The sequence below is a fragment of the Gambusia affinis genome, linkage group LG19 (genome assembly GCF_019740435.1).
Source record: "Gambusia affinis linkage group LG19, SWU_Gaff_1.0, whole genome shotgun sequence".
Lineage (NCBI taxonomy): Eukaryota > Metazoa > Chordata > Actinopteri > Cyprinodontiformes > Poeciliidae > Gambusia > Gambusia affinis.
In genome coordinates, this window is record NC_057886.1 from 7895649 (window position 1) to 7918099 (window position 22451).

General features: G+C 39.5%; 1 protein-coding gene across 2 annotated transcripts; it reads right to left on the reverse strand.

Annotated features, from left to right (window-relative positions):
* Nucleotides 1-3803: 3803 nt before the first annotated feature.
* On the reverse strand, nt 3804-21366 carry LOC122822279 (E3 ubiquitin-protein ligase RBBP6-like). Of its 2 annotated transcripts, XM_044100819.1 has the most exons (20): nt 20775-21366; nt 18784-18889; nt 17639-17687; nt 15455-15499; nt 15258-15346; nt 15023-15119; nt 13767-13906; nt 13452-13624; nt 13188-13291; nt 12896-13054; nt 12597-12751; nt 11950-12052; nt 11810-11876; nt 11655-11697; nt 11264-11581; nt 9797-9913; nt 7172-9202; nt 6724-6859; nt 6280-6374; nt 5250-5434 (listed from the first exon to the last, which is right to left on the reverse strand). In XM_044100819.1, exons 1-20 carry the CDS (start codon nt 20938-20940, stop codon nt 5395-5397), a joined length of 4233 nt encoding a protein of 1410 aa, XP_043956754.1. In that variant the 5' UTR covers nt 20941-21366; the 3' UTR covers nt 5250-5394. The 2 variants fall into 2 exon arrangements, with proteins under 2 accessions (XP_043956753.1, XP_043956754.1); XM_044100818.1 differs by lacking the exon at nt 6280-6374 and having other exon boundaries at nt 3804-5434; nt 20775-21362.
* Between the last annotated feature and the right edge of the window lie 1085 nt (nt 21367-22451).

Here is a 22451-nt window from a genome sequence, read left to right on the forward strand (position 1 = left end):
CTCAGTCCTGCTGAAAGTTGACCCTCTGCTGCTTTTTCTAAGGTGTACCAGAGTAAAGGGGCTGGATGTAGGATGTAGTAGTGGCGGCTCGGAAACGTCGAGCTGCCATAAAGTCTCATTTTTGTGTGTGTAGACATAAAAATGCGACTTTATGCATCACAATGCTGAGACAGAAAAAGTGTCATGTTGATTAGTTAGAGGCCACCGTCTCTCATACGGAGGTGAGGTGGGATTAAAACCCTTTCTTAGACAGGACATCGCCGGCCCTGGGCAAAGGCACAGGCACACAGTTCGCTGCAGCCTGAGAGGCTCATTGTTATTCTGCACACAGTTGTGGTCACAGACAGGGCCAGGCAGGCAGGAATCTACACACACACACACACACACACTGTAGGAGCCGGAGGGGCGCATGTTGTCAGGACACCTTACAAATGCTAAATTCCACACAAGATTAAGAAACACAAAAGCAGATCTGATTTGCATGGACACAATTGCACGAGCTGCAGCACACATTCCATCAGTCCGAAAGAAACATCTGCCCTCAGCAGACTCCCTCACCACACGCCTGCAACAGCAAGGAAGAGAACACAAAGCCTCTCAAGGGTCCCGGTGTCGGTGGCGTTAATGTTAACGCGTCTGCAGAGGGACAGTCCAGCATCGCAGTCCCACTCTACGCGTCTCAGACTGGACTCTGACCTTCGTGTCACAGAGGAGGCCTTGAACTCCTCTGTGAAACGTGTACATTGATATGTACGAGAAAGTTTGAACAAAACGTTTACGCCAAGCTTCATTCATCTATTGAACTATATGTAAAAAGATGTGAGAAGTTTAAACATTCTCACAATAGTCATGAATATAGATCATTTTTGGTCAGGATGATAACACAACACATTATATTTATTTAATCTGTACACATGTAAAAATGGCACATACAAGCTTTTAATTTTTTTTTCACAATACTGCTAATGTGAAAATTGCTGGCCTCCTTTTATTAAACCATATTCAGTTCATACAAACCATCTAACATCTTCTTCAATCGAGACACAAACAGCTGAGTACAAAAGAATATATAGATATTATTATTGTTGAATACTGTAATTGTAGTATTGAGTGAAACTAACAGCCAGTGTTCCCACTGCTTTCTGTATTTATCATCATTACGATGTAAACCATCAGCGCCTCTCGATCTTTATCTAATCTTTGTCACTCAGATCCATATCAGGTCTTGGATTAGGGGCAGCGGAAGTCCATCCAAGTCACCAAATACATGACTTGTAGAAAATTTGAATGAAAAACACATACCCTGTTTTTCATTGGCAGAAATATCCCAGCTTACCACTACTACTAGATACTGCATCCAAGCAGCCCTTTGTTGCACACGGTGATGTTGTGATCTGACGTATTGCACATCGAGTCAGAGGCAGAACTGCACTGGGTACAATCTTCTAATTCTACGTTTAGGAGTACAACTAACTTATATTTGATTGGGAAATGAGCAGCACAGTGATAGGTTTGAATCCTGACCAGCACCTTTCTGCACGGTGTTAGTTTGTTTTTCCCATGTTTGGTTCTTCTCCCCGCCGTCCTCTTTTAATTGCTCACAAGTGTGAATTGTGTGCATGGCTTTTTGTTCTAGCTGCCTCGGTTTTGCCCTATGATAGGCTGTTGACTCGTCCATGTTGTATCTTGGACGGGTCAACAGCCTCGGCCTGTCCTAACTTACACAGGACATGACGAGGTACATCCCCCTCAGAAATGACTTTGTTGCACTTATCGAAAGCTCAAACAATACCCAATGTTATATTAAAATGTTACATAATCATATGTACATGATAGACTATATTACATATGTATTACCTGAACACCCACCGGTAAGAATCAACTCAATAACTACAACTGCAAAGCTCCCAAAACTGCCCTAACAAGTGTTTGCTGATGCAGCCGACCCTAAACAAGCCAATTTGCATATACCCACACACACACACACACACACACACACACACCCACACACACACACACACACACACACAGCCACACACACACACACACACACACACAGCCTGGTGCTCTTCAGGCAGACCTGGCACCGTGCTGGAGCCAAAACGTCGGCATTCATCAGCAGCACAAAGAAGGGAACACGGATGAAGGACAGAAACAAAGCAAGAAAAGGAACACGAATAAGGAGAAAACAGGCAAACAGGAAGGAAGTTGCTGCAGCGGATGTCGGGACGACAGGCAACAACGTGAGGCTGAAGTATAAATCTAAGAAGAAATACCTCGTTTCTTGTTCACACTACTTGGGGAGGGCAAGAGGGATGTTCCTCTTGATTGCTACTAGGTGGACTTGTCTGCCTCCCTGGATCTTTATGCATTGCTCTAATCTTTATTCCCCATTTTGCCCTTTTTTCTCTCCATCCAGATTTGGCTCAGTGCAGATCCCTTCCTTCCTTCACCCCAGTATTGTTGGATAGACCTGTTGTTGCCTTTTAGCTGCTCTGTTAGAAATGGTGAGTCTGCTTCTGTCTGCTGAGCGTCCCACACCAGACATAACACACAATGAAGCACAGATGGACGTCGTTTTCCCAGTTGCACGTCCCAGAGCAGATCGGCAAACAGCAGAAAAAATGACACACTGAAGTTCAGCAGCTGACGCTGAGGATAAATGCAGCAGAGGATACCTCTTTTTACCTTAAGCTCTGAAGACACCAGACTGTCCAGAGTGTCCTTGCATCTCTCTGTCAGAGCTGGACGGCGGCCAAGTCGGGGCATCCCTCTCAAGTGATTTCCCCGGTTCGGTCCGAGCATCCCTGGGCGCTGGTTTCCTCACACAGCAACACGACATGGAAAACACAGAAAGGCACACAGGGGCTGGATATTTGCCATTTTGGCTTCAGGGCGTCCAGAAAGTTTTCAAAGGTTGTGGCCAGATGGAGGCGACAAATGAAATTGGGCTGGCACACTAATCCAAAAAAAAGAAAAAGGCTTTCTGAAACAGTTTGAGCTTTAAGAGGTCAATAAGTCAGTATCACTTTTCAATACCATTAAAAGTTTAACTGAACCAAATTCACAAAGGAAAACTCAAAACCATTCATAGGTTGCCATGTTTGATGCATTTTTGTGTTCATTTAGTTTTCTCATCGCTAATGGAAATCCAAAACTCAGTTTCTCGGAAAATCAGCGTCGTATGCGAGACCCCGTTCCTAATGGAGGAGATAAAGGAAATAAAACTAGCAGAAGTATTAACTGAGTGCATCCAGTGGTTTCATTTATCTGTTCTGGTTAGAAGGTTCAGGAATTTGACATAAAATGTTATGAAATGTTAGTCTTTATGAATCGCAGGCTGTCATGATGCACTGGTAGGTATTCGGTAGGTTGTTGTTTATATCATTTTATTTTACTTTTCTTGATGTTTTTGCAAAACCTGGTTTTTTTTTATAACCCATTAGAAGTTTTAATGTGTTTGGAGTTTGCTAAAGTTGGAAAATTATTTAACCCCTCATAATTTAAGATAATTATGGGACATTTGTGGGATTTGTTTTAGAATTGAAGTGTTAAAGGTTGAAAATGAGCATAATATAGAGAGCTATTTAGACAGATGGTGGACAAAAATAATGAGTTAATTTCTAACTGTAAAATACATTTTGATTTGATCATGTTTTTGTTTGATAATTCAGGTTTAAAGTGTTTGATTTTGTCATAAATGTGTTCCTTAAACTGTAAAATGTGTTGTTTATCAATTTGCTAGATAAATAAAACAGGAAGAAGAAGAAGAAGAAAAAAAAAAAAGAGTTCAACAACAATTCAAATATGGTTCCTTTTTTATTTCCTCCAAACAGGAAATTTGAGACTTTTTTTCTTTTAAATAATTAATTCAGCAGCAATTTATAACATTTACAAAATTAAAAAGAAACAAAACAAAACAAAAAAAAAAACAGCGCAGAGGGTGGAAATCATAAATATTCACAGTATCAGTTCTGAATCAATCACAGTTTCTTTTTAAGAATCCTCTAGCGACAACCCCCATGTGAGGCAAATTAAATTCCTGACTCATTTCCTGTCGGAGAGGAAGATCCCCATTTCAGGTGTCACACTGCAGCGGCGTAGCTGCTGGTGGTCATCAGTGTGCCAAGCAAGTGCGAATTCAAGTAACTTAAGATCGCTCGCAAACATTGTTGACATTTGATTCCGCACACATTTTCTTTCGCATCATATTTAAAGTGCTTTTCATTCACTATCTGTCTGCGAGCGTTTGGCTTGATGCACGTCAGATTTGACAGATCTTAACGTGATGTGGAAAGTACCCTGGTTATATAATAATAATAATAATGATAATAATAAAAAAAAAAACAACAATCATTGGAATAAATCCAGGCACCTCTTTGGTCAGGAAAGCAAAACATCATTCAAGTTGTTTTTTTCTTTTCTAAGAGTAAAGAAAAGGTAACAGAGGGGGAACTCTCCTCCTCTCGTCTTGTCGACGTCGAGTTTGAACTTTTTCTCTGCAGCCTGTGGTTTTCTCTCAGACTTCTTCCTATTCGTCCCTGCTGCTCCTGCGGCTTGCTGAGGAATAGACGCTGCTGCTGCTACTGCTGCTGGATCTGCGTCGCTCGTCCAGTCTCTGGGCGTTTTCCTCCCTCCGACTCCACCCTCCTTCCTCATTTCCAGCAGCTTTCCTCTCCTTTCCCGGTTTCTCTGCTTTCTGCATCCTTTCCTCATTTCTGTTTTTGCTTTGCATGAATTCCCAGGTGGTAAAGCCTCTTTGAGAGCCTGCAGGTGGCTGTGTGCCTCTGTCCCTACAGTGGCTGTAAGCAGGTGGCGAGTGTTGAGACCCAGGAGGTCTGTCTTTATAGCCGTAGTCCGCAGATTGACGGGGATAACTGTAGTCGTAGAAACGGTCTTTGTTTTGACTATTAATATCCAAGGATACATCTCTGTGTCTTTTAGCTACATTTTGATCAGGCAGGTAGGTGGATCTGGGAGACTTTCTGCTATAACAGGAAGACCTCCGGTCACCCTCTCTCAGCAGGTCTCTCCACTCCGTATCTTTTGAAACAGAGTTGAACGCGGTTCTCTTTGACACCGGGGCATCCCAATCTCTTCTCCTTTCCTCTTCCCTCACTCCTGGTTTTGACCTCTCACCCTCTCTTTGTCTTTCATTAGGTCTCTCTCTGTCCCTCTCTCTCTCACTGCCACAAGAGGGAGCCACACTAGAGTGTGACCCAGAAGAGGCAGAGTTTCTCTCCTTCTCCTGGTCTCTGCCTCCCACGGTCACCCTGTTCCTGTCTCTCGCTCTCTCCGTTGATCTGAGACTCTTCTGTTCATTGTCTTCCACTGACTCGACGTCGGTTGTCGTCTCTGACGCCTGAGGCAGAGTGGCCTTAACTTCTCCCTTTGTCACATCTTTTTCAGTTTTCTCCCGCTTGGAGTGAGGTACCTGAAAAAGAAGTTAAAGATGTCGTTTTTGTATGTGGAAAATATCCGGTGCACCTGTTGCTCTTATAAAAGAGAACGCAAAGATAAGGAAGGCGCAGTAACAAACTGAAGGTAGTTAGTTTGGCAACAAAAATCCATACAAGACATTTGTCTTCATTGTTTAAGCAGAAATATTGATATATATATATATATTTTTTAATCTTGTGCAATTTAAACAAACGCCTTTAATCTATCAAAACGTTACCCAATGCATTTTTCAAAAGCATTAAATAGTGAATGCTTATGAAAGCAGTGGTGTAGTCAAATGCACCAATCACAAATTTGATTCAGTTGATTTCAATCAACTTTTTTTTTTTTTTTTTTTTTTGGCAAAATATAAATGGCAATTTCTTTTCCAATTTAAGAAATGAAGAATGAAACAGTCAGCAACTATAATATTAATAAATCAAATTTTTTTTTTTTGCGCATCAGAAAAGCCCTAAGCATCAGTGTAAATCTACAATTACAGTTAATTTCTCCAAGTCACGGGATGTACAGCGAACAAAAAGAAAGCATTACTCCTGTAGAACATATTATAGTTACCATGAAAATGTAATATTGCATGACTGCCACTTTTTCCATAAGAGGAAAAAGCCCTCTTATGGGCAAAACCCCAGGCTGGGTTTTGTTTTCACTTATCCATTCATTCTCTTTCTGAAGTCAGAATATTAGATTATTTGCATTCGGTCAGAGCTGCACAGCTCTGCAGTCAAACAGGCTTTCAAGAATAAAGATACTCTCACAATTCACACCTTTACAGTACAAATGAAAACAATCTGTAGAGTTTCTAGAAATGTGGACTCTCACCCCTCGCTCTGAGCTTCCCAAAAGACTGTCTGTTGCTGTAAGTTCAACCTTCCTGTTATCTGGTGAGGACTCAGTCCCTTTTTAAAAGTTGCAACCTGAATGAAGAGCAGACATGCCTCTGTGAAAAATACAGTTTCCTGTCTAGAAACTCCTGCCTTCACTTTAAGCCTCTAACACAGAAAAAAAAAGTCTAACTTTGAGTCGTCTACCCACAGTTGCAACCTTATCAGAACAACCTGTTAGTACTCCGCTCAGTGTGGTGAATCAATAGCTTAGACATGTCTGGATGAATGCTGAAACTGTCATTTTTACAGCTGTTTGTGTTGTAGCCCGTGTCAGGAATCACACAGCCGGATGAAATCAAGTCCTGAAACCAGCTGCTGGTGCTGTCATACTAATGCAGCTTCGTCTGCACAGAAAAATAATAATAAACTACTGCATTACCAGTAGATTCGGCTGTGTGGGTTCATTCTGTGTGACTTCAGCTTGGTCGTTTGGTTTCTCTTCCAGAAGTTTTCCCCCCGCCATCGTCGCCTCCAGGCTGCCTTCAGCACCACGGCTGCTCTTTAAAGAGGCTTTGCTGCTTTTACAAACACACACGAACAGGTTTAAAACAATCATGAATAATGTAGTGGAGTAGCGTTTTAAGAAAAACACGTAGTGCCTTACAAAACCCTTTGAACATTGACGTCAGACTCTAAAAGAACACATTACAGTTTATCACGTTAATGCGGCAAAATGTGAAAAGTTTAAGGGTGTCGACACTGTTCGGACACTTGGTTTGTGGAAAAGCCCACTGACTATATAACACAATTGAAAGAAAAAGCTAATAAAGCCCCGTATTAGCTGTAACTCATAATGAACGTGAAATAAGATTCAGAATGACTCTGACCTGCTGTGCTTTAAAGTCTCATTCTGTCGGTGGATTTTTGTTTTGCTTCTCTGTGAGCTTGATCTCACGGCGTTGTCTTCTTTCTGCGCTTCGACTCGGTTTCCTCTGCCTGCACCACCTTTCTCTAGCTGAGGTAGGGTATTCTTGTGACCTCCACAGCCATCTTTTTCCCTCTCTGCCTTTCTGTCTTCTTTTCCTGTTCTTTGCTCCCTGTCCTCCACTCCTTCAAGTGCACAGTGCCATAAATCAAAGTCATCCTCTCTCTTCTTCTCCCCCCCGTCCTTTTCGTCCCGTTTAGGGATTTTCATAGACACATCCTTCTTGTTAACACTAGAGGTGGCTTTATTTCCTGTCTCTCTAATATCTTTTAATAGACTTAATATTTTCTCCTGTGACTTAACTCCAGGGCTTGATTCTCTCTTTTCTTTTGATTCAGTTTTTGTACCTTCTTCCGTAGCCTTCTCCTCTGTAACTCCTGACAGCTCTGTCCTCTCGCCAGTACAGATCTCCAAACCAGAAGAGTTCTGTTTGGTCTTCTCCTCCTTGCTTTTCCCATCCAAGTTTATATTGATACTTATCTTCTTCTGAGACATTACCTTTCCCCCTCCTTCCCAGATGTCTTTTTTAGCCAGAGGTGATGCTTCTCTCTCTTTCCTCTTCTCCTCAGTACTTTGCACTCGTCTCTCAGACGACTTCAGGGATTCACTTTCAAGGCTTTTGGGTCCTTCTGCAACTTTAGGTTGGAGGCATTTGCTACTTTTAGTCTTAGTAGGAAGATCCTTGTGTTTTTTATTTCTCTCCTCATCCTGTTTCTGTCTCTTTTTGTCCTGCTCTGATTTTGAGTCGGAAGTCTTGCTGCCTTCGGGGTGCTGGTGCACTTCTGACATATTTGAATCTGTGCTGGGTTTTGTTTTGCATTTTCTCTCTCTGTTTTGACAAGAGTTTGAACCTTTGTCCTTTCTAGGCTCTTGCTGTGTTTCTAATTTAGTTTTGTCTTTGGGTTTTTCCTTCTTTTCTTTGTGTAGAGGTTGATTTGGTTTTAGAAGAGGCTGGATTGATTTTAAGGAGTCGCCGGTAGTCCCTTTGTGCCGTAGCAGTGAGTCATCCTCGCAGCTGTTTGGTTCAGTTTTGCGCCTCCTCTTGTCTTGCCTGAGAACATTTGTGGAGCCAGAAGAGTCAGAAGATGGCGACTTCTTTGGTTTTTTCTTCTTCTCCTCATTTCTCCGGGTGCTGCAGTCTTCGACCTTTGTCTTAGTTTGTGGATTGTCATCTGTTTTTGCTTTTTGTCGACTTGCTTCCTCTCTGCTCTTTGTTAGAGAGTCTGGTAGACTGCTATCCCTCTCCAGGCTCTCCTTCATGTTGTCCGTCAGCTGAACCTGGACTTCTGATGGCGTGGAGGGTCTGTCATTGGAACAACGAGAGGGTGAAAAATGGTCGTCGTTGACTTTAGGGGATGAACAGCTGTCACTTGAGAGGTGACATATCGGGGAGTGACGGTCATTTGAGGAATTAGAAGGAGGAGAGCCACTGTAATTAGAGTCCTCAGATGTAGGTGAGCCGTCGCCCTTCCTCACCGACTCTCCCTCTTGCTTTAGGTAGAAAGAGTCCTGACTAAACAGTGGTGGCGGTGGAGGCGGGGGCGGAAAAGGCAGATGGTGAAACTGGCTGATATAGTTACTGAAGTATTTATCATACCATTCTTGGTACTCCTTCTTCCACTGAAGGTAGCACTGCCTCTCCAGCTCCAGGCAACTCGTGTCACTCAAACCCTTAAGGCCTGAAGACTTTCTTGCTTCCCTGGCCGGGCGCTCCCCGCGCCTCTTTGAGCCGTGGGTGCTCAAACCCGAACGCTTGCTGTGGTGGCGGTTCTTCTGGCTGTGGTCCGAGGACGACTTGGATCTAGAATGGGAACTACTCAGAGGTGAAGAAGACGAGGACGGTGTGGGCGAACGAGGCCGTTTGTAGCCAAAAGACCTGGAGGGGTTGGAGTGGCTGTGGAAGGCTCTGTGACTTGAGTGGGGAGAGCGATGCCTGGAGGGAAAGAAAAACAAAACAAAAAACAATGGAGTTGGACACTCTCACTTATGGCAATACTGATGTTTCAGGAATGAAGGCAGCACAAATGGTATAAAATGTTAGAGAGAATTCAAAATGTGAACCTGGGAATAATTTTGAATGTAATTTAGCATAGCAAAATGCTGTACATCAGTAATGTACATTGTTAATTTCATAACAATTGTTAACCATGGACTGCTAGCTTATGAAGAGACTTCAAGTAGAAGAGAAAAACTAGTGTTGATCAACCATAGCAGTTCAAGAAGGCTAAACTGTATTCAACAACATGTTTAAGGCTCTGCAATTCATGTAACCAGTGATTGGACTAAATATAAAAACAAAGAACTTGAGACCAGAGGTGAGTCATTATTTTTGCAAGTCTCAAGTTAAGCTCAAGTCTTTTCTCCCAAGTTCTAGTCAAATCCCAAATACTTAACTTGGTAGAGATCAATCTACCAAGTTAAGTTCAAGGTCAAGACATGCAAGTTGCTTTAAAGACCTAAACTTTAGATTTCAAACAAGTTATTCTGGGAGAAACAACACCCCTCAGCGAGCAGGAGAAAGAAATACCTTGATCTGGAGCGGGAGCGGGATTCAGAGCGACTGGATGATCCAGAGTAGGAGCGGGACGATTTGGATTTGGAGGACTTTGAAACAGAGTGAGAAAAGGACCGTTTGTGAGGCGACCTGTGTAAGAGAGATGAGAGGATATATCCAGAAACTACTTTTTAGTATCGGTTCTTGGAGTTGATTGTGCTTTCTAGAGAAATATTTTTTTTCAGATCAAAGGAAAAAAAAACAAAAAACAAACAAACAAAAAAAAAACAAACCTGGAAAATTCACCACTGATACTTTTCTGATGCTCTATGGACAATATTTTCCTCTGTCCAGCATTAATTTGACATCTCAATGAGACTGGAGACACTGAAATAAATCTTTGGTTTTTCAGTTTTTGCACGTTTCCCCTCCCCCTCAGAAAAATTAATGACTACAATTCTGATATTAACATAATTTCCCTCCAAATCAACAATTAATTAGTAGCGAAACGTTTGAGAAAAAGGGAATTTGTCACAGAGGAACTGGCTTCACACAGAGTCCCATTCATCAGTGTCAGAAGTCAAAGACGAGGTAAATGAGCAACGCTGCTCATCTTGTTACAGGACAGTGTTGTAGATCTATAGCCTGGTTCTTTTCTACAAATGGCAACTGCTCTAAACTCAGATGTCAAACAGTCTGAGTTGATCACTCGACCTCTAAACTCTGAAGTAAAATCCACAGTGTTCTCACATGTGGCTCAAGCATTCTGCCGAAAGTCATACAGTAAAAAAAAAACATTTGGAGAAATTTGATAGCTAAAATATGTAGCTAAGCAAAAACAAAACAAATACAATTTACTTCTCAAAATAACTGGAGAAATTTGATAGCTAAAATATGTAGCTAAGCAAAAACAAAACAAATACAATTTACTTCTCAAAATAACTGATAAGCTGTAATTAACACTTTGTGTTGACACCTGGATGCTAGTTTTAAAGGGGGCGAGTCTAGCTAAATCAAAACTATGATTTACAACAAAATAAAGCAAATACTGACCATGACATGCTGCTGTGTAAGGAACAAACTATATTTAAATTTTAATTGATTGATTTTACAGAAACGTTTGACAAGTTGTTTTAATGCAAGTCATAAACACTTGATTTGTTGGGGTTTGCTTTACAAAGATATTAGACATTAAATCTAAATGGAGTATTTTTACATCTCTTATTTGCAATTCAAAACAAGTAAGCTATTATATTCTCCAAGAGCAGCTTATGTTTTTGCATAACAGAGTTATTTGAAGAATTTGGACAACACATGACCCGCTGCTAGATTTTAAAAGACGCAAAGAAGCTTAAGAAGAATTTACGAAAACGTATAGATTTTTATAAATTCTTAAAAATGTATACATTTTTATACTGCATCACTGAAATGCTCTAGCAATTAAAACGATAATACCTGGCTGCCTGGGATAGATGTCAAACATCTGAATGTTTGCTTTACCTCTCTTTTTTCTTCCTCTGAAACCTGTACCACTCCTTGGGGATTAGAACGGGGATAGATGATGTGGTGGAGGAGCAGAGGGATGGGAGCGGGGCTCCAGGTGGGATTGGAAGCTTCCAGGCGGGTGTGGTCGGCGGGTATCCAGGGAGGTAGCTGCTGAGAGGCTGGTGGGTTGGAACAAATGTGTGAAAGGGCGGCGAGCGAAACAGAGGCGAAGGTGTGGTCTGCAGTGAAGAGTATGACGATGAAGAGGAGCGAGTTCTGTGCTGCTCTGAGTTCGATTCAGTCAGGCTTCCAGCAGGATAAGTGGACATGATGCTGAGGAGTGGAGTAAAAACATCTCAGACTCAAAGAGATGGGATTAAAACCAGAAACGTTCTCAAACACATACCTGTCCCTGGAGGTTGATGACCCAGGGGGTCTTGTGGTTGAATCTGTGGATTAAAAATAAATAAAAATCGATTTAATCTAATCACTAATCGAAACAAATATATACCAAAAAACAAACAGAAGAGAATCTAGAATTACAGATTAAGAGTTACTGACCAGAAGACGGTTGGCTTTGTTTGACACATATAGTCTGAAGCTGTTCTGTTCCCTCCACAGAGTTTACCTGAAGGGACAGGAACATTATTAAGAACAGACATAGTATGGTTGTGTGCTTCATTGACATCGAGTCTCCTCACTAATGGGATCAGCTGGGAGGGAGCATCAGGCAAATCTTTATTAGAAGCCGGGCCAGATAGAGCAACAGCTTCTAAATCATCCGGCGTCTTTTCTGGTTCCTCACTGAGGAAGAAAAACAAAGAATGAGCACCACATGAATACCTTCATTTTTATTACCATAGTTTATTCCGGTAGCATAATTTGTCAAAGAAAACCATACAAAACCAAACCTTTAATTAGATTACATTTGTTCATTGGAGAAATAAATGATTTTAACAGATTTCCAGGTGCCACCATTGTCGGTTTCAAAGCAAGCCATTCATAAATGTAATTGAAGAATTTCCTTCATTTACACAAATTGATCAGGTTTTTTTTTTTTTTTTTTTACATTGATCCTATTTGCAACTGTGCCACCAGTAAGATCTGTTGGATATTTGCTGAACAATGTAAAGTGAACTATAGGTTAAATGCAAATTACACACATAACAAAACTTTTGAGAAAATGAAAAAAAACAAGCAATAAATCAAAATAATAATAATAATACTAAAGAAAACGGTCGAGTGCGTCGTAAGCCTGTCAATGAAGGTTCAAGCAGCAAAACAAGCACTCCAAAATTACAACTCATATTATCCTTTATCATAGATCTGTGTTTGTGTGATTATTTACTTGTTGGATGTCACTCCAAGGCTTTGCTCAGGCTGGGTGGACGTGCTCTCAGAGGGGTTCTCAACAGCTGAAGGTTCTGGAGTTGCTGGGCGGCCTTCGGCGCTTTGTGACAAGAGCGGGGATTTTTCTGGTTTAGGCTTGTTCACCATCGACTCCTGAAAACAAAATATGACGAGAAAAACTAGCTGAATGCAAGAAAGCCTGAAAAGAACCAACGTTTGCTATTTTAACAAACTGTAAACGCTTCACAAAAGTGCTAGATGCAGACAAGAAACTTCATGTTTAAGTATATTATTTACCTGCTCAGTGCAGGGTGACTGGAGAGGTTTCTTGGTCTTGTTCTGAAGGGTGGAAGCGGTCAGAGTGGGGACGGGGCTCGGCTTTGGGGTAGTGTTCTGAGACAAAGACGTTCTCTGGATTTTGCCCGAGCCTCGTTCTTTTTTAAAGTTATTCACAGCCTGCATTGGGTGTTATAAAAATAGTCAAATTATTGCAATGTAGGCATTTGCATACAAACGGAGGAAAATATATGGATGGTAAGCCTAGACTAAAAGAGATGAAGTATTACATTCACGATGTCCGTTCATTTACCTGTCTAAGAAATTTATTGGCAATCAAGGTATCAGGGGAGACGTCTGATTGGCCACATGTAGGGCAAACATGGGTCTCCGACTCAAGCAAGGCAGTTCGAATACCTGGACACAACAAAAATGTTCTGCTTTTCAAAACAAAGGTTTAGCAGGATTTTTATAACTTTGGGGAAGGAAACCGGTTCATACACCAGAAGTAAAGTTAGTCAGATTTAAAGTGTTGGATGTGTGTGTGTGGGTGCGTTTGTGTGTGATGCAAACTCACAATCGTCACAGTAGCTATTTCCACAGCAGGGTATGACCACAGCGTCACTCAGCAAGTCATGACAAATTAAACAGAGGAGTTCATCAGGTATGGGTTCTTCCTTTTCTTCACACTTAGGTTGCTCCTGTGGAATAAAAGGAGGCTTCTCCTTCTTACCAACAGCATACGCTTCACTGCAATCGTAAAAAGGGGAAAGCACCAGGTCTTTATGCAGATCTACTCACTAAATTATTTCATCTGACACAAAAAAGGAAGGAGTTCACATATATTAAACTAGTCGTACAAAATAATAGATCAACTATGTTCCACACTCACGCATCTATGGCAGGAATTGCGTAACGTCCACAACTGGTCAGCATGACTCCCTTAATATTAGGATCGTCCACCTCAACCATGAAGGATCGAGGGATTCCTGTGCTCTTCTTTATCCTCGGAGGAGCCTCAAAATTTTTATCCTGCAGTCAAACGCTTTCTTTCAAATTTAGTGCAATGCAGACTGGATTGTAAACATCCAGTCCAGTGTGTTTAACCAAACTTTGAAAACCATAAAAAGAAAACAGCAGCTTAAACACATCATTGCCTCAAAGTTGGGTATTTACACTCATTTCCTCTAAAAATCTCCACAAGGTGGTACAGACAAAGAAACAATTGAGATTATTGTAATATTCCTTATATCAGAATGAAGTCTTAATATCACCTGAAGTATAATAATATCATGAGCAGTCGTAAAATTTTGATGAGTCGTAATAGAACAGGAAGAAAGTCATAAAATAACAAGATTAAAGTTGAAATACTACGACTTTATTCTCGTAATGGTACGGCTGTATACTACTCATTTTAGATATTGTTTCATTTTGTTAGAGCAGCTCCAATACTCTGTTTTTCCAATTTTGTTACAAATCATATTTACTAAAAATAAACAAAGACAAATAACTACTGGTTAGTTTTAAAGTGATCTGCATCTCCAAAACAAAGTTGTTGGTTATTGATACGACTTGGTCATTAAGCTGGAGAAGAACTGAAGGTTCACCATAAATCCAGCAGCCTGGTGCCCTGCAGACAGTCCTCTGGGGTCAAGCTGAGACTGTTTAATTGGCCTCAGGAGGTTTGGACATTTCACTGTCAGCTGCCAACAGACAGGCATCTCAGGTGACACTGCTAGCCTTTTTATTTCTTCTTAAAAATAAAAATAAAATATTAATGCAAATGATCTGCTTCTATAAGCAAGGCATGGTGCTACAAGCTTCATATATTTCCCTTTGACTGACCAGTAAAACTGTTGACAGAATTTTATTACTGTGCAATTTGAAATGCCTGCGATAACTTAGGACTGATTTCAGCAGCAGTCCATTAATTCAATGAAAACAGCACAGGTGTGTTGGAGCTGATCTAAAACTATATCATCTCAAATGTTTGCTCAATCAAAAAAGCCTCTAAGATCTCACAAAAAAAACCAAAAAAACCCCCAGAAAAACTGAACATGTACATTTCGCTCATCTACAAATCTGCCTGACGTAACCAGAAACACTTGAGACGCAGGCCTGTCCAGAGAGCGCACATCATGCACTTACCCCACTCCCTGGGCAGTTCCTGATATGGTGTCCACTGTTCCCACACCGATAACAGGCGTAGTTTTCTGGAAGGGTAGGGCCAAGCTTTGAGTTCATCCTACAGGATAAAAAAAAAAAAATACAAGGAAGAACATGATTTACAGCAAATTTATAAAGAAGTACCTTTTGAGCAATCTTCATAAATTCAACAATGAATTGATATATAAAAAAATAATGAATATCCTGAAACACTCACTTCATCATTTCACAGCTGGACTGATTCATCATAACTCTGATCTTATCCTCTTCTGAGACATCCGCTTCAGCCAAGTTAGCCAACTGCATCTACATGGTTGATATAAATGACATAAAGTTAGTCAAATTTACTGCAGTTTATTTTAAACTGGTGCTAAGAACCCCCCTCTAAAAGACACAAGATGAAATCTGGCATACCTTGGAGAAAAATGACAAAGCTCTGGTAGAGCTGGACTCACTGATCTGTTAAAAGTTTGGGGGAAAAAACAACATTTAATAATTTTCCTTTGGAATTAACATTGCATTTTTGAATTGAATGAACTGAATTAAAACCACTCTTATAAAAGTGGCAAGGACTACAACGATGACACAATGCCCTGCCTGCTTAAGTCTACACTGATCTCCATGTATAAAACTGTAAACTAACTTTCTTAGAGATTTTGCAGCAGCTACTTAAAGTTAACAGCTAATTCCAGTGGCATTTGTACAGATCTTTATAAAATAATATGTTTTGTAAAATAAAATAGTGGCTCCATAACGAGAATTTCATTTTGCCAATGGTATGTCATTGTTATTACAGCTGCATCCTACATGCTAGCCAGTTTGCATTAGCTTTATTCTCAAGGCAAATGTGACTAAGCTGATGTAAATCCTTGCAGAAATTAGCTAATTAGTGAATGAGAAACTTAAACTGTAAAGTAAAAAGTTAAAATTTTTCATTTGTACCATTTAGTTTTTCCACAGATGACAAAAACAATGCATGGTTCTCAAGTTTTGGTTAAAAAAAAAAAATCTAAATTTTTAACCCCCTCTGATTTTTTTTCTAAATATATAATTCAGTCTAAATGCAACCGTTTTTTGACAGCCTCAGAGGTTTACTAGAGGACATTGGTATAGATCATCATAAAGACCAAGGAGTCCATTCAATTTGTAATTGAAAGAGTTTGGCCCAGACTGCTAGATTATGCAAACAGCCAAATAAGAGCATCACTAAGAGAAGCAATGAGGTAAATCAAGTCCAGAGATCCATCAAGTGGGGGAAGCTTGGTACATTTTGGGAGCATCAATTCTCCAGCGATAGCAAAATATATTGGTGGTAGCATCATGCTTGAAGATTTCAGATTTGTAAAAATGTCTGATCCCATATTTTTTGTTCCTTTCACATCTCAGTCTTTAATTTGTCAGTCCATCACCTAAAACACTTTGTAAGTTGTGGTTGTAATGTGACAACATGTACTAACGTTTAATATGACTACTTCTGAAAGCCACTGCATCAGATAACAGTAAAGAGCAAAACGTTAGTCATCTTGTCCATGTGCAATTTTACAACAACAGTGTTCATTTTTAATTTTTTTTTAAAATATTTACTAAACAGAATAATGAATTAATGTCCAAAATGTGTCAGGTAATAAAACTGTAAAAAACAACAACAACAAAACAAAAAAACACAAAAAACATATCCCAGATTTTTATAAATCACTTTATTGAGAAAGCAAACACAAAAAGGTGAGAAGAGTGAGCAGTCTGTGTGAAACATAAATTATTAAGAGGGGCAGATGCTTCACCTACTGAAAAACCAGAAAGAATATTAGGTCAGAGAACATCAATTCAGACTGGACCATTAAAAAAAAGAAATAAAGTAGTTTCTTCCCCCTCTAATTTGAACAAAAGTGAAAAGGTCAGCACTGTAACATTTAGGTCGAGTACTGTCAAATCTAATTTTTTTATTCTTAAAGCAAAAATATTTTTAATCTTCCTTGATCAGACTTATGCTTGTAAAACCTAAGTTTAGTGAATAATAAAATAATCTTATTGTTGGTTAATAATATCTGATAGTCTACAGTTTAGATGCCCGTCACATAAGCAAGAAGAAAACCCAGCTGAATTAAAAAGAGAAAAAAAGTTTTTCAAAGGAAACCCATTGGAGGTGGAGCCGTTTTTAAGAGCTGAGGCAGGAGGAGAAACTGCCAGCTGATGGTTGACAGCAGAGCCATTAACTTAAAACAACAGTTGGGTTTATCAGCTGTGAATAGCTGGCATGCATGATAATGTCTGACCCACCCCTGCAGCTCTCACATCCCAAACAGAAATACTGGAAGAGCTCTGACAATGATCAGTGTCTGGGGATTGTTTGAATACCAGCTGACAGTTTAGCAGAAACTTTTCTGCTTTTCAAATTGGGTTTTGTTGCAAAGAAAAAAAAGAAAAAAAGAGAGGAATTTTTCTTACACCTATTTGAACCACCACCTCCCACAACTCCCCCGCCCCTGAAAAAGTAACTTCAAACCAAGCAATCTGAAATAAAACTGAACAGAAAGGTATAGTAATTAGCTTGTTATATTAAAATGTGTGTGCCTGTGTGCTTCGTGTTGGGTTACATACTGCTCTATGGGATCCAAAGGCTTTGGGAATCTGGACGTCTGATCTTTCTCTGAAACACAGAAAAACAAATGTTTTAATAAACCCTCTAAGACAAGAATAAAATAAAAAAATATATTTACTTTTGCTAACAAACAGTAAACAAAATATGCAGCAGCTTCCTTTGTAGGTGGGTGAGTAGGACGTAAATATATTTTAGCAGGAGTTCACATTTTGCAGAGTAGCCCTGGATGTTTTCCAGGTCCCCTCTATAAATACAAAGTCCAGGTAGCTGACAGAACCACACAGGGGACATTTGGTAACTAAATCAACTTGGAAATAACTTTCCCAGTGAAATTGCAGGTTAATTAAAATATACCATTATCTCAAACCGAGGCATTACCTTTTATAATTTTTTTTTAACAATCAAGTTTTAAATAAACAGAGTATGTTGCCACATGTAACTCCTAATCAGCTTTGAATCCTTACAGTATTTCCTTTAAAACAACAAAATATAGATGTACAGTCAGTATAAAAACGTATTAGACCAGCCATTATCACAGACTCAGTCTGTTCATACTAGAACCTGATCTATGAAAACCATAAAACAGCTAGACCTTAAAATAGCTTGAAAAAAAAAAAAAAAAGACTTGTTCTATTCACCGATGCAATAACTGCTGTGCTAATTAGTGTTGAAGCAATATCCTGAGTCACTTAAGCAAAGCAGCCTAAATAGCTGCCTCAGTGTACTGTATAATTACCATTTCTGCTGACGCTATCAAACGTAGCTGATCCATAAATCCTAGCTATAATCATTTAATTATCCAACTTTAAGTCTGTTGAGAAAACCCATTTACTAAGGTGTAACTAACTAAACAAACATCTGGGAAAAATCAACCAAGACACTGGAAGTGGATTTTCTAATGAAAATGTTTAGCACATTACATAGCCTGAAGGTTGTGCCGTTTGAATTCACTCCGATACGTTGGATTAACTTTAACTTTTTAGAATTTTTTTCTCATTCTACGCTGTTGTAAGCCCCGTCGAATCAGAGTTTTTGCAGTCAACCGTTACTCAGCTCTAGGGAGGTTTCGGACCGCTAATGCTGGGTGTTGTCTTCTACAACAGGCACGGCAACATCAATGAAGAAAACTCAAATGCACACGTACTTGTGGTTGGTCTTGCTATTTGAGCTGGACTTTACTCCAATGAGGGGAATTCTCCTGACTATGACAGAGGAGCCTTTGGGGATGTGACCACCATCTTCAGTGAACTCTAAGGGTGAAAAAGCATCAATATAAAAGGGTTAAAACGGAAAATTTGCAATATTGAGATTTCCTTTCTGCAATTGGGAGTTTGAGATTAAAAAAAGAAATTATATGAAAACAGAATCGTGTAAAGACAAAATATTTAGCCCATTTGCGTTGCCTAGGGTTACCAGCACTCTCCAACCCTCTTGCTTTCATGTATTTTTGCAATTTGGGTTAAACTATAGACATCTAAAAATATTAGAATATCATAAGGATCATTTATTTTACTAATTGAAGTCAACATGAGACTCATACCAGTTTGTTAAATACAGGGATAAATTGTCACTTTGATAATTACTGCCTAAAGAGTAATCTAATTTTTACAACTTACTGAAAAGTATACATGACTGTATATTATTTACAGTCAATACTTTGTTGGGATTCCTTTTTGCATGAATTATTGCACTATGGCTAATAGGGGCAAAGGAACAGCCTGGACATGTCACTATTTAAGAGTAGTTAATTAAGCTAAGAAAATTTTTTTTGGACTGTGGGAGAAACCTGGAGTACCTTGAGAGAACCCACACACGTGCAGGGGGAGAACGTGCAGAAAGGCCTCATGACGTCTTACTGCAAAGCAGCAATGCATCATGCCTCAATATTCCATATATATATATATATATATATATAAATTAAACTAGACAAAACAGTGGTTTTCTTTTTTCTTTAAGTGGAAATACACTGCTATTGCTTTTCACTGGCGGGTCCATAACTAAAAACATTTGTTGTTGTTATGGTAAATTGTTTGGAATCGGTTTCTTTTGAAGGGATTATAAAATCTAAACATTCATATCAAAATTAATAAAAAAGTAAGACTCTGAAGCATTAGAAGGGTTATTACGCTAGAATACAACTCAGAAAATATGTGGATTTGCAAGATTATGTCCTACCTTATTGTTTCCAAGTGTGTCGCAAGAAACAAACAAACAAAAAAACAAAAAACAAAAAAAGACTCTAGAAACGCACAGAAACAATACTCTTGACCTGAAGAAACATGGGGGATAAGGTTTGAATCATGAAACAAAAACAGGTATTTAGGACACAAACAGCCTTCATTATACTGCCCTGTTGATTCTTGAGTACAGAGTGGCTTTCAAAAAGTAATCATCCCCCTTCATCTTTTCCATAGTTTGCTCCTTATAACAAAGCTTTTCTAAAAGATAAACGCGTTATACAATTGTTACCCATTTCTTTTCCACGTCACACTATTTTGTGTTGGTCGGTCACACAAAATCCAAATTAACTCCCAACACTGACACTTGTAGTTGAAGGAAAGAAAATACAAAAACATAAAGCATGCGAAATACCTCCTTGAGACAATGTGGGTCACGTTTTGTATCCAGTTCATTTTAATTCCTGAATCTCCAGTTAAAGGGTGTGCCTGCCTAGTGTTCAGTTTGCTTCTGCATTGTGTTTTTATCTTAAATCATACAGTCTGTGGCTGCATTTAAGCCTTTTGGCCATGAGTAGTGTCTGCTTTTTCCACCCCTCGACCTTTGCTATTTTTAAACTAACATCTCCTGCAGAATGACAGCGCTGACACCACTGATCCACCCACGTCAGGCGGTTTAATTAAGGGGCATGAGGCGTGAATGCAACAGGAATGCTTGCCCATTCATTACACCTCTTTTGTCCCCGGTGCGACTTTTCTGGAGCCCCCAGTCAACCTGAAAAAGAGGTAACGGGAAGCCAGCTCCCATTAGACAGTTGTCAACGCCGGCCCACGTGTTTTCTTTCAAACTTTAAACCGTCTAACTGCATTTTAACCGTTAGGGGGAAAAAAAGCAACAATAAAGCATATCAAGCTTACAATAACATGCATTTTTTTTTAATTCATTTTATTTATTTACCTTCTTTGGTTTGTGCGTTTATGATCTGCAGGTCGCAGTCCCCGGCTCTGAGCTTCTCCCTGCCCATAATCTGCTTCTTCAAGTCAGTCAGCGAGATGTTCGGCCCATCAAAAACCACCGTGTCGTAGCTGAGTTTGGAGGAAAACTTATAATGAATATGAGCCATACTGGAAACAAGCTAAAAGCCTGGTTCTGGAACGCTAGGAAACTCAACAGCTGGTAGCTTTTCTCCTTTGACAGAACCCCCGCTTGTAACTAACTGTTACAGAGGTGAGGGGGTGGGGGCTAGCCGAGGTTAGCAGCAGCAGTTTGGCAAACAGCGTCGGTGGTCTGCCGCTAACAAGCTAGGTGGTTAATTGACTCCAACTGCCGGATTTAAGGTGGGTCTCACAGGATGACAACTCCCGGTTTCACTCGGAACAGGTGCGCAGACTCAGTCCGGACCGCATTCATTCAGTTTCAAGTCTAATTTTAACTTTTATTCTCGCTAATGTCGCTTTCAATCCCGAGCGGAGTTCGCTGACAGAAACCACCAGCTGTTTCCACAAGCAACGGCTCGTCAGCAGAGTGCACGCACCAGACCGTGCGGCGTTCACGTAAACGCCGACACGCAAGTTCTGAAACGAGTTTTCTTTATTTTTCACATCAAACATTTGAGTAAAAACACAGAGCGGAGTCTAGGATAACGCTTACAAATCTACACAGACATTTCCAAAACATACTCCATTTTAAATTCAACCATGTGTTCCACTAGATTAAACAAAAATGAAAACAATTTGTCACCCTCCCAGGACATAGTTTGTTTATTAAAGATAAGAATTTCGGAAGTCGGTCTTCCCTGCGGCAACTCCCTAAAATTGTCAGTCACCAAGTGTTATTTGGACATAGTTGTAATGCAAAAGCAATCTTTTATACTATATAGTTATACTGATATTAAATAATAAGGTTGATTTTAGTTAATATTATTTCCTTTATAACTTTCTCATCATATTTCTTTTGTTAAAATACAAACATAATAGTATGAATTGAAATAAAGAAATATGTTAAAGTGTAGGTAAAAGTTTGTCATTGTATAAAGAGTAATTGTAATAATAGATTAACTGTTAAATTGTCACATTATTTGTAAGCAATCACCTAATTCTGCCCAATTATTTTTTCGGTATTTCACAGTAGCCATTTCAACAATGTTTCTTTTTACACTTGAACGCAGCATATTTCCACAACGAAGTAGTACACCTGTTTTCACTCTAGAGAACAATCAGCCGTAGCCAAAAAACAAAACAAACAACAACAAACAATGGATAACTATTGAACGTGCGTCGTTAACTTGATTTAATTTTAAACAAAATTATTAGTTGCTTTGATTATTTTTAGTGACGTAAAAATTACCCTTTGGGGTTAACATAGTAGTACTCCAAATTATGAAAAGCCACAAATGAGTTAGGTATAATAACAATTTTTTTTAAAATACTGAACGTAAGAAATTGCAAATAAAAAAAATATTCAAACTGAAAATGTCTATTACCTCCTGTCTTTCAGGGACCCACCAATGTGCTACCTAAAGAACCCACTAGAGGGAGACAGAGTATCGTTTATTTTGTTGTACTGTATTCCAACGAGCAGACTAATTTCTTGACACTTAAAGTGCAGCTAAAACATGCTTCCTCATTAAGTTGT